Raw genomic sequence first — 13,000 nt, forward strand, 5'->3', positions numbered from 1 at the left:
TAAACCCCCAAAAGAATTATAGACAACAAAAATATCCATCACCCTCCAAAGTAAAACTGACTGTGTCAGGCATTCAATTGAAAATTATCAGGAATACAAAGAAGCAGCGATCTAAGCTCCAGCCGGGCAAGCGCAAGGACCCGGGTTCGATCCCTGGTACTGCATAATCACTACGCGTCCGAGCTGCTTAGCAAGACCCTATACCAAATGAATAAGTAATTTTTTAAAAAATTTGAAAAAGAAGCAGGGAGAAACGCATCAAAATTGGAAAGAATGAAGTGAAGCTGTCTATTTTCATTCAACACCATCATTTATGGGGAAATCCAGTGAAATACACAAAGAAGTAGTGGAGCTAACTGAATTTACAAGACTAAATCACAAGGGAAAATATTTTCAAACAGTTTCAACCAAACTGTTTGAAAGTTTCTGAAAACATTGCTTTTTTCACAATAAGAATTAAATTTAAACGTCGGCCAAATAGCTCAGTGGATTAAAACGCCTGCAAGTAGGCACAGGGGCAGGGGGTTCGATCCCCAGAACTGCCGTGTCAGCCCTGCCCCTGGGGCATGCTGAGACAGCAATTGAGACTGGGTATGGTGGTGCATGCTTGTAATCCCAGCTCTTGGGAGGCTGTAAACTGGCAGATCACTACGAGTCTGATCTAGTAGTGAGACCCTGAACACCCTGCAGACCCTTCTCTAAAATGCAAAAAAAAAAAAAAGATGTCTTAAAGCAACAATAATCAAGAAAATGTGGCATGAGTGAAGACACACAGATTAACAAAACAGAATTAGAAAAATCAGATATAGACTGGTGTACAAGATAACAAAAGAACAAAAGCGTTTACTTGAGAAAAGATAGTCCACCCCCTCAAGGAATAGTGTTGGACCAATGGAATGTTTAAAGGTAAATAATTAACTTTGCTTTATACTTCATACCATATTCAAAAACTAACTTAAAACAATTCATGGCCCTAAATGTAAAGCCTGTTTTTCTCTCTTTAGAAGAGACTATATGAAAAACCTTTCATCAGACAAAGATTTTTAAAGATAGTATATCAAACGCCATCTTTTAAAAAATAAGCTGATAAATTGGAATTAATTAAAATCAAACCATCTTCTCTTAAATCATAACACTGTGACAGTGAACAGAAAAGCTGTGCGGGGGGGGGGGGTAAAATACTCTCCAGTTATATTACACCCAATAAAAGATCTGTATTCAGAATATATGAAGATTTTTCAAGTTATAATAATGAGAAAAACTCAAAATATGGACAAAAGATTTAAATAGACACTGCCAAAAAAGATATATGTGCAGCAAATAACATGAAAAGGTTGGGGAGATAGCTCAGCAGTCTAAACACCTGCCTGGCAAGCACAAGGACCCAGGTTCGATCCCTGGTACTACATACTACATACCATGCCGGTCCTGGGCACTGAGTGGTCCACCAAGACTGGGCATGGTGGCGCATGCCTGTAATCCTAGCCCTAGGAAGGCAGAGACAGCAGGAGCAGTGAGTCTGAGCTGCGGGGCGAGACCCTGTACCAAATAAGTAAATAAATAAATTTTTAAAAACATGAAAAGATGTTCTACATCCTTAGCATCAATGGTCACTAGAGACACATGCATGTAATTGTGATTAGATATTGTTAAGGCAGGTCTAAGCTAAAACAGAGATGTCCAAATGTGTGCATGGATGGGGGTGATCGGGGACTTGCACACATTCCTGGTGGGAATGTAACTGTGCACCCACTGTGGGAAACAGTGTGGCAGTTTCTATGAAAGTTCAGTGTCACCATTTATGTGATCTAAGCAGTCCACGGTAGCTTACCTGAGAGAATTGGAAGCGAGTGTCCAAATAAAAACTTGGATATAGTGCCGGCCCCACCCCAGGGACACCTGAGATGGCAATTAAGACTGGGCATGGTGGCGCGCACCTGTAATCCCAGCACTTGGGAGACTGTAAACAGGAGGATCACTACGAGTCTGATCTACACAGTGAGACCCTGTCCTAAAAATAAAAATAAAAAAAATTGGGTATAGATATTCCTAGCTTTATGAACATTTACTCTTGGGGCTAGAGAGTGCCCCTGGGAATAACTACCCATCAAGATGTGAGGGGTAAATAGATATTGATATGTAATGTACAGTAGAATACTACTCAGCAGCAAGATGAATGAACTGTTAGTTCACATTACAACAGGTGAATCTCAAAATAATTATGAGTAAAGGAAACCATATAAGAAAAAAAGCATTTACTATTCCATTTCTAGAAAATTCGAGAAAATGGAAACTAAAGAGGCAGAATGCTCAGTAGTTCTTTGAGAACTGGAAAAAGAGGTTTTAAGAAGGAAGAATATTTATAGTGGGGTACAGGAGACTTCTTGGGGCTTATACATAAGATGGTTATCTTGATCAGAACGATTCACAAGTGCGAATTTCCAAGCTTCCCTAGTGGTAAACTGTGTATGTGTTCAGCCATGAAGTTGGCCAGAAGTGGAATGAGTCTCATGAAATTCTTGAGATTTTTTTTTTCCAATCTAGTTGGTTTTTTGTTACAAGTGTTTGAGGGCCAAGGGTGTTGCTCAGCAGTGCAGTGTCTGCCTGGCAAACATGGGGCCCTGAATTCAAGTCCTAGTACAAAAAAAAAGTGTGTGAGATTTACACTTTCATACAGTGTTCACAACTTTCCATTTTGGCAGAATGGAGATCTCAGGCTTTTGCTTCAGGAAGTGGAGCAAGGGCACAGCGACTTAGAGAAGATGCAAAACCTTTATTCCGAGTCTGTGATCATGGACTGGTGGTACAATGGCGAGAAGGAAGGTGACAGCAAGTGAGTGTGCTAGCGCCGGGACCCCCAGCCAGGGGCCTCCCAGACCCCCGCTCCATCTCCTGGGCCTCACATAACGCAAATGTCAGCTTTTTTTTTTTTTTTTTTTTGCTTGTTTGTTTGTTGATTGAGACAGGGTCTCACTAGGTAGTTCGGGCTGGCCTTGAACTCACTGTGTAGTCCAGGCTGGTGATCCTCCTGCTCTAGCCTCCTGATTACAGATATGCAGGGCCACACCCTTTCACAGCATTAATTTTTAAATATTTATGATCCCTGTCTACAGATACATTTTCTAATCTCAGCAAATTTGGACAAGTAAAACTAAGAATCAAAGGAGCTGCACTTAAATGTGAATTGCCTTCTCTCTACTTTTCACTAAAATCAGTTATCTTTTCTTGTTTAAATAGACTTAAAAATCTCAGGACAAGATCCCAGTTATCCCTTGGAAGTTGAAGTGGTCGGTGGACTGTGTCCACTATTTGGTTGAGAAGTGGATTCGTGCAGTCTTTTCTTTTTTATTTCCTTTTGGATTGCTGCAGGAAGCAGAGAGAGAAAGAGAGAGAGAGAGAGAGAGAGAGAGAGAGAGAGAGAGAGAGAGAGAGAGAGAGATCTTAATATTCCATCTGATAGGTATTCGGACAAGTTACCTAACCTTGCTGAGCCCCAGTTTCCTCTTCCTGATAGAACGTGGGGACAATGGTCAGGAGAGGCCATGAGCTGGGTTAACGGGGATATGCCCGGCCTTTTCCTAGTTTCCCAAGGGAGGAAGATATTTACCACCAGCTCCCAACTCCTTTTCCAAGCACTTACGGAGACCAAATCCTGCACCAGGAGTCAGGGTTGCTCAGGTGAACGTAGGCTCGATCCTTGTGCCTCTGGAGGCGCTGTGTGGGTCCGGGCGCGTAGAGGCTGCGGAACACGGCCAGGGCGCTCGGTGGAGACCAAAGTAGGTGGGAGTGGGAGAGGCTGGAGGAGGAGGAGCGCGGTGTTGGCACAGGAGCTTGTCCTGGAAACTTTCCTGTCTGTGGCCGCCGTGTTCAGAGCTTTGAGGACAGAAATGCTAGCACAAGCGCTCGAGATTTCCTGGTCTCTCCTGGCCTGCGTCTCCTCCAAAGTGCTCTGCAGCGATCTCCTGCTTGTCTGGGAGGTCTGGCGCGGAAGCTTCCCTTGCTGGCTTTTGTCGGGGTTGCTGGTTGACTCCCGAGTTAGCAACATAGGTTTCTGTAATCTGTGTTTGCACCCAGCTCTCCCACGAATCGTCCTGTCGCGCCCACACAGGTGACCTTCTTGCCTCAGGCATAGATGAGGAAAGTGAAGAAGTTAGGGAGGATCAAGTGACTTCACTGATGTCACACATCCGGGAAGGAACAGACCCTAGACAGAGGTTACATTTAACTCCCACCCACTCTTCTGCCCGAGGCAGAGACAAGTGCCCATTTTTACATCAACCAAATACAGGAGTGCTTAGTTCTTTAAGCTTGCAATGTTTGACAGCAAATGCATTATTGTAACTCTTCCTTCTTGATGCAAATTTTCTTTTTCTCTCCCTTTTTTTCATCTTGTTTGGTTTTTTTTTTTTATTACTTTTTATCCTAATCAAAATAGACATCAGAAGGAAATCTCTTCTATGGTTTCAACCCCAGAAAAATGTGCAAAACTTCAATATGATGTTGAATCAACAGGAGCCTTACCCCCAAATATGTCAAAAGTACCCTGGGAGCTTTCAAATCAAAAGCTGCAGAAAAAGAAAGTCCTGCATGCAGGTATCGGTGATAAAATGCCTCTACTGCTTTTTCTTCAGCACAAGAAGACAGAGTAAAATCAAATTCCCATAGCATTTCCTTAAAGCCCTAAGCCTGTGAGGGTTTGTGGTCATTGTTGTTCTCAATGCACTAGATCAAACCCCAGACCTTGCTCATACTGGGTAAGTGCTCTCCTGCTAAGCTAAATCCCCACCTCCTGGGAGATTTATTAATTGACATTGTTATTAAGGTAATTGTATATCCAAACAATCCCGTAGACCTAGCCTGCATCCTGCCTTGGCCAATGCTAGTATCTTAAAACATAGTATTGCAATACTGAAAGCAGGAAATTGACATCGACACAATCCAAGGTCTTATTCAAATTACTCAAGTTTTGTCTGTCATTTGTACACATACAAAGTATGTATGTTGTGTGCTTGACTATCTGTACACTTGAGCCTGTACATGTTTGTCATCTATGTAGTTTGCATCCGTAGGTATGATTTTAAGGGCTGGCCAAATAGGTTAGTGGATTAAAGTGCCTGCAAACAGGCGCAGGGGCCGGGGGTCCAATCCCCAGACCTAAGGTGCCAGCCCCACCCGTGGGGGGGTGCTGAGACGGCAATTGGGACTGGGTGTGGTGACACACCCCTGTAATCCCAGCTCTTGGGAGGCCGTAAACAGACGGATCACTACGAGTCTGATCTAGTAGTGAGACCCTGAACACCCACCCTGTAGGCCCTTCCCTAAAATACAAGTAAAAAAGAAGTATGACTTTAGCTGTATGTCTTTGTATATGATCTTTATCAAATTAAGGAAATTCTCCACATTCTTAGCTTTCTGCAAGCTTTTGTCATAAAATGGGTGTTAGATTTTGTCAAATCCTTTTTCGATGTCAATTGGTATGTGGTTTGTCTTTTTTGGTCTATTGATACAGTCCGTTCCATTGATTTCAGATGTCCAAGCAGCCTCGCACATCTTGAGTGCCTCCAGATTAGACCCACTGGATAATATTTTACTGTACTGCTACATTCTACTTGCCAATATTTTGTTAAAGCATTCTGTAACAAAGTACATGGAAGTAATTCCTGTTTTGGTCTCAGCTAATACTGTCCTTATCAAATGGGTGGGCAGTTACCACTTTTCTTTCCCTGTAAATTGATGTAGTTTTTTGGATGCTTGGTAAAATTATCACTGAGCCATTTGGGTCTGGAGATTTCTTTTTCAAGATGTTTTCCTTAAGAATTCAATTTATGTAACAGTTTTAACATTATTCCCTACTTTATTGTGTTTGGGGAATTTGTGATTTTTAAGGAATTGGTCCATCTTTTTCCTAGTTTGTCAAATGTGTGAGACTTAATTTATTAATTAATGAGTTGATACAAGTTTAAATTATGAGCTCATGAGTTTATATGTTTGTTGTACTTCTTTAACTTCTTTGTGCTTTGAAGGCCTATAGTAATGCCCCTATTTCATTCTTTTTAAAATTTATTTATTTATTTATTTGGTACAGGGTCTTGATACACAGCTAGGACTCACAGTGATCCTACTGTCTCAGCCTCCCCAGTGCTGGGATTACAGGCATGCACCACCACATCGTTTCAGTGGCCGACTCAGCACAGGGCCGGTACAGCATAGAGTACCAGGGATTTAACCCAGATCCTTACACTTGCCAGGCATTGAGCTGAGCTATCTCCCCAGCCCCTCTATTTCATTCTTGATAATTGTACTTTATGTCTATCTTCTTTTATCTTCATTCTTGGTAGAAGTTTTATCAGTTTGATTTTTTATTTGTTCAGAGAATTTGTAATTGATCATTTGAAATCCTTGTCAGATAATTCTAACTTCAGACTCATCTTGATGTTGAAATCATTGGATACTTTTCTTTTCTGTTTCATAATGAGTGATTTTCTTTGTTCTTAATCGGAGGTGTGATGTTTTTATAGCCTCCTGGACCTTTTGTCTATATTAAGGACTCTGAAATGTGTTTCAATCTTCTGCTTGGGCAATAGTTGCCCTGTTTACATTCAGCATGTAGACCTTGGCTTGCCTTTTAGGCTGATTCCAAGGGCAATTTAATTTTCATAGCCTTTGTACTATTATTTGGTGCTTATTTCCCTGGTGTCCCTGGAGCTTCTGTAGATCCCTGCATTGGTCTCAGGCCAGAATGTAAGAGGAGAATTATGGTGGCTCCTCGCAGCCTGCCTGCTGGGTGCCCCCATCTCTAGGCAGGAGAAGAGACTTTGAGCTCACAGAGACCCGCAGCCTTCCTAGAACGGGCCACTTGCTGTACCCCAGTCTCTCTTACGTGGCTGCTACTTGCTCCTGATGTCTCTGTACAAGGGAGAAGCATCCTAGGTCCATGGGGACAGATAGGCATCCCATAGCAGGCCCCATCTGTAGTTGCATTCCTCTTGCCAATCCTGCCTGCCTCCCACAGGCAACCTGTGTCACACTAGAACTGCTGTTTGTCAGTTGTCCTAAGCATTTTAATGGCCTTTGTCACTGTCAACATTTCCCATAGATTGAGATCCTTGGTATTAACAGGGAACTATATGTTGAATTTTTATTTTATTTCCATTTTTTAAAATCAATTTATGACAGGGTGTATAGGGTGTTCCGGGTCTCACTACGTAGATCAGACTTGTAGTGATCCTCCTGTTTTCAGCCTCCCAAGTGCTGGGATTACAGGTGCGTGCCACCATGCCCAGTCTCAGTCACCATCTCAGTGCACCCCGAGGGCAGGGCCAGCACGGCACACTAGGGATCAAACCCCTAGCCACTGTGCTCTTCTGAAGCAGGTGCTTTAGTCTGCTGAGCTATTTGGCCAACCCTTTACTTCCATTTGTTGTTGTTGTTGTTGTTTTTTGTTTGTCTTAGTATTTTAGGGAAGGGTCTAGAGGGTGTTCAGAGTCTCACTACTAGATCAGACTCATAGTGATCTGCCTGTTTACAGCTTCCCAAGAGCTGGGATTACAGGCATGTACCACCACACCCAGTCTCAATTGCAGTCTCAGTGTGCAGTGGGGGGTGGGGCCGGCACAGAGGCCCAGGGATCGAACCCCTGGCCCCTGTGCCTGCTTGCAGGTACTTTAATCTGCTGAGTTATTTGGCCGGCCCTATATCTATTGTTAATGCTCAAGAGTGCTGAAATGCAGTGAATGACTGGACAGAGTTTGCAGTATAGTTAAATGCTGGAACCTACTTTCAGATAAATGTGTTGACCTTCAGTATTTGCAGGGGTAGAGTTGGTGCAGTTTTTACGCTTGGGGACTTTGCGAGCTGTGTTTCATTTGCATTTGACACACTTGTATGTCTGCTTGTTCTTGCCTAGTGACTTTGGTCACAGTGACCTGTCCCTGTGATCACCAGGTACTCAGATCTCTTGCGTGGGTCACTGATCTCTTTTGATCACACACATAATTCCCAGGAAAATTTATCTTTTTTCTAACTCCTGCTTCTGGATCAGCCAAGACAGAGCCCTCCCACCTCTTGCCTAGAAGAACAATGACCATGGCATAGTACACTCTCCCCTCCTGTGTGGAGACCTGGGCCTCACTCTTCTGTACACAAGGTAGACAGTGTGCAGATTGCCCGCTAATCTTCACACCAGCGATCTACTTCCTTGCAGGAGAGAGAAACAGAATCCCTAAAAAGCAGGCGCTTTCTCTAGCTGGTAGCAGGAAAGAAAATCAGAGAAGTTTCAGCCCTGAATTCAGAGTGCCACTGCTGACTTGGAGATGGGAGGGCCATGGTGGAAGTGATGCAGGAGACTTAGAAGATGAGAGGGGCTCCTGGCCCAGAGCTGCCAAGGCAATAGGGACCTCAGTCCTACAACCACAAGGGAGCGCATTCTGCTGACAACCTCAGTGAGCTCAAAGTGACTTTCTTCCCATGAGGGGTTGAATTCAGAGCAAGGGATCAAACCTTTATCCCAGCATGTGTGTTGTGGCAGTGTCCCCATCCTCTCAGATTGGGAAAGGCAATAGTCCTCTTGTTTCACAGATCCAGTAAAATAGTTGTACCTCCAGAAGTCGGCCCTTTCCCCCCAATTCTCTTAACATCTCCTTATGTTACCAACAGAATCAACCAAAACCAGCCTCCTCAGAAGCCAGATGTCCACACTCAAGAGCTCGGCCTTGGAGCACAGGAGGGACAGCCCCTCCACCTCCAGCACCTGGAGCAGCACTCTGAGCAACCAAGGCAAGCCCCAGGGGCCCCTCTCTCGGGGACCACTGGCTTCCTTTTGCCCAGTGTTCCTATTCTGAAAGGATCTGGGTGGAGATGTTTGGGGAAAACAAAGTTTCCAGATGATTTCCCGTGCAAAGGGTCCTTGGAAACCAGGCCCACCGTGGGAGTGCATGGATTTAGGGGCTGGACTTATGCTACCTGTGCTCGGGCATTTAGCACAAGCGGTCCACATAACTCTGGTGCCAGGGCTCATGCCTGCTGCCACTCTCGGCTTTCGATCGGAAACTCTGGGACTTCGGGGTGGATTCATTTCCTTCTCTCCATTCACTGGTGGTCCCATCTGATGAGCCACTCTTTGGTCCAAATTTCAGGCTTTGCAGGCTAAAGGTGAGGGAAATACAATGTACCCATTCAATATCTAACATGATTGATAAATGTGGTATTCATAAAATAATAAATTTTAGGGTCAGCCAAATAGCTTAGCAGATTAAAGTGCCTGCTTAGGCAGACACAGAGGCTGGGAGTTCAATCCCTGGGCCTGGCGTGCCAGCCCCACCCCTGGGGCTTGCTGAGACAGCAATTGAGACTGGGCGTGGTGGCACATACCTGTAATCCCAACTCTTGGGAAGCTGTAAACAGGCAGATCACTACGAGTCTGATCTAATAGTAAGAAACCTGAACATCCTGTAGACCCTTCCCTAAAACACACACACACACACACACACACACACACACACACAATCACCTAGATAGTAGGAAGCAACAAAGTGACACCTGTCATTTATCGCAACTAATCCAGCCCCTTTCCTGTGGGGCTGCCAGTATGGGTCTGCTCAGGCACCCTTTAACCTGCCATAATGCACACACCCTTAAGTGTTTATTGTATGGTGAATAGGAAAGGATTTCTTAGGATGTGAGTAGGATGTGCTCTTTAGGCTCATACCCGAACACCCCTCCTCTAAGTGCTGCTTGTTCAACAGGCAATAACATTCCTTCCCAGCTTTAAGTCCAATGTTGTGTGAAGACATGCATTTAAAATCCCAAATGTTAATTCAAAGCTTGAGCTTACAGCTGAAGTCTCTGGCTTTCCACATAGAGCTGAGGAGCCTCAGAATGAGTCAACAGCATCTGAGACGCTGGTCACACCTCTCCTTTATAAGTGCAAGATGTCTAATGAAACCAGGCCAAACAACCTGGTGTTCATGGTGTTTTCATGGAAAATTTAAAATATCTTTTCTGGAGACCAAGAGGACAAGTATGTCTGATTTTTTCAGGGCTAGAGATCGCAGTGGACCTAGGGTAAAGAAGATAAGTGGTAGCACGGCACCACCTTCGCCGGCGCCATGGTCTGTGGGTAAATCCCAAGTGCATCTTGTCCAGGAGCCCACTGAAAGATCCAGATACGGTGTCTGAAAGATGGTCCACTCGGAAGGCCTGGACGGAACACGGGTGATCCTTTTGTGTTTTGATACTAACCTCACAAAGGGGATCGTACACAGCTGCCGCTTCTCCCTCCACAGAACTGAGTGCCCTGCTGATGAGCGAGGACCCGGATGATGATTTGTCAGAAGGATCGACTAGACAAGGGAGCCAAGCTTGCGAGGAGGAGTGAGTGCTTTCATGTTCAAGCACAACTTTCCTGTGTTTTGTTTGTTACCAGCCAAGCGATCCATTTTATAACCCACAGTCTTGTGCTCCTAGCTCTTCAGAGATGTCCTCGGCAAACTGGCTGCAGACCCATGGCCTGGTGGCCAAGAAGCTCACCCTCATGGATGCCTTGTCGGTGCCCCACAGCTCCACCCAGGTCCCCATCCTGGATAAGCTTGTTGTCTCCAACGTCCTCGATGAGGTAATTGGAATGTTGCTGTGTCCATGCTGGAGGGATTTATTTTGCTTTCTGCTCAAATAAAAAGCAGTTTATTTCAATCTCTTGTGCAGTTGTAAGCACAATATATTTCAGTCATTGGGGGAAATTATTTGTGACCCTTAGAATTCTGGTTAAGCCAAGGAAAGGGGCCTTTGAGGGCAGTTTGTGGCTCATTGCTGTTGGGCAGAAGTGTGGTGTGGCAGGAGTGTCTGAAAACTGTCAGATTTCGGGGTGACCATCATCCAAATCAGGGGAGGAGGAGACCCAGACAGGCCGTTTGTCCTTCACCCTCTCCGAAGGGCCGGATGTGGAGGAAGGCCAGCTGGCCCTTGGTACCTGCAGGTTTTGCATCCATAGATTCAGCCAACTCAGATTGAAAATACATGGAAAACAACTGTGTCCATACTGAAAGCATTCAGACCTGTCCCCTCTTGTCGTTATTCCCTTACGCATACAGTGTACCACCTGTGAGCAGGGCATTTGTGTTACGTGAGGCACTGTGAGGCGTGCACAGGTGATTTAAACCATAGGGGGATTGCATAGGCTCTGAGCGGAGAGCACGCCACTTTGCAGAAGGGACCTGAGAGCTCGCTACCGCAGAGCTTGCTACCTGCAGCAAGTAGAAGAGAGCTTGGGCCACATCCCCAAGTACAGTTGTTCCAGAAGGTCGCCAAGAAATCTGGCAACAAGGCCATCCTGATCTCGGTAAGAACAGCTCGTGAGAGCAGCTGGGTTGTGGTGGGAAGAGGAAGGTAGTGCGTTGCTAACTGTGGGCAGCTTGTTATACCCAGCTGAACTGAACTAGCTGGTGCTGGATGTGGGAGGCCCACCTGAGGGTTGTTGCTGGCAGTATAAGAGGAAGAACTGGGGAAGCTACTGAGAAGCTGTTAGGGAAGCTGTTTGGGGTGCTAGAAGCTGCTGGCTTGCTTGGCTGTTCTGCTGGGGTACCTGGTCAGGCTGGCTTTCCTGGTGAACTTGGCTGTTCTGTTTGGAGGAGGAGCTCGGGACCTCATGATCTGAAGATTGTTTTGAATCATTTTGGGGGAGCTCTGGTCCTCACTTTGAACATCACATGCTGGCTCTGGAGGGGAAGATGGTGCACAGCTCAGGCTCCTGCAGCAGCTTGTCGCATTGGCTTTCCTCCTCCCTGGAGGAGCTCGGGACCTCACTGTTGCTGAGGTTGGCTGCGGTGCTTTTGGGATGAGCTCCAGTGCTTGCCTTGACCATCGCTTCCTGGCTCCCGTTCAGATCTCTCAGCCTGCTAGCACAGATCCTTCATCCCCCTGGCATAGACTTCTTAGCTTCCATCACTGCCTTTGGGCCTTTCCAACATAGACCTGTGAAGCAGGCCTGCATGAGACTGTAGTGGGCTCTAGGCCTCCAGTTAGACTTCTAAGAGGCATTGTTGTGGCTCTAGGTTTTCAGCTGGACTCACTCAGGATATTAGGATCCAGGCCAGCAGCTGGACTCTTCAGTCTTTAGTGTGTGCACAGATTTCCTGCCTTCTTCATATGTGACCCTTTGGGTGATTATAAAATGATCTTATAAAATGTGTCCTATTTTGTAGTTTTCCCCTTGCAAAAAGCCCAAACCACGACAGTATCTTAAGAACATAGTAGGCCCAGGAGATGGCTCAGTAGAATAAGCACTTCCTTCCTTACAAGGGCCTGAGTTCAATCCCAGGTTTCGCAAAAAATAAATAAATAAATAAATAAATAAATAAATAAAAAAAAATAGTAAGTTAACTATGTGTGTCAGTACCAGTGTGTGTATGCGTATAAATCAGTGTCCATTGTAGACGCACATATGCAGGCTCACCAATTCCATAAAAAATTAAGAAAATTATAAATAATCCAGTGGACAATCTAGGGAGAAAGGAGGGGGAGAGTCAAAACTACAAAACGAAAATATATATTTAATTCCAAATACATGACTTAGAAAAAAATGCAAGCCGGAGCTCAGGCCTCCCCCTGTCCCATAGAATTAGCAAAGTTAGGAAACACTGGTGAGCAGTAATGGCAAGGAGAGAACAAAAGGAGAAACTCTGTCTTGCTAATGGACACTCACATCAGTGTGGCGCTGCTGCGACATGTTCAGAGGCCTTAAGAGTTTACAGCATTTAACCCGCAAACCCATTACTAGGAGTCTGTGTAAGGAAAGACTGTACGCACAAGTGCTGACGAGATCCCGCAGAAGGCAGTCTTTGCTGGTTTATCTCTAACAGGAGAAACTTGAAGGCAACCTAAAAGCCCTGTAGGTGCATTGACACAACGGAGTGTCATGCATTCATTAAATACACATTTCTGAAGGAAAAGTGACAATATGGGGGAAGTCCTTGATATTCTGAATAAAAAATCAGAATACAAAACT

At 45.0% G+C, this 13,000-nt stretch overlaps 1 protein-coding gene across 2 annotated transcripts in view; it reads left to right on the forward strand.

Moving 5' to 3' along the window:
* Positions 1–13,000, forward strand: part of Vwa3b (von Willebrand factor A domain containing 3B) — a 226,717-nt gene that overhangs the window by 151,018 nt on the left and 62,699 nt on the right. For both annotated transcript variants that reach the window (XM_023717542.1, XM_023717541.1), the window contains exons 15-19: positions 2,703–2,835; positions 4,438–4,593; positions 8,656–8,775; positions 10,284–10,371; positions 10,465–10,612. In XM_023717542.1, coding sequence (XP_023573310.1) covers positions 2,703–2,835; positions 4,438–4,593; positions 8,656–8,775; positions 10,284–10,371; positions 10,465–10,612 — 645 coding nt within the window. The remainder of the gene's footprint in view (positions 1–2,702; positions 2,836–4,437; positions 4,594–8,655; positions 8,776–10,283; positions 10,372–10,464; positions 10,613–13,000) is intronic.

The sequence above is a fragment of the Octodon degus genome, unplaced genomic scaffold, assembly GCF_000260255.1.
Source record: "Octodon degus isolate 3935 unplaced genomic scaffold, OctDeg1.0 scaffold00052, whole genome shotgun sequence".
Classification (NCBI taxonomy): Eukaryota; Metazoa; Chordata; class Mammalia; order Rodentia; family Octodontidae; genus Octodon; species Octodon degus.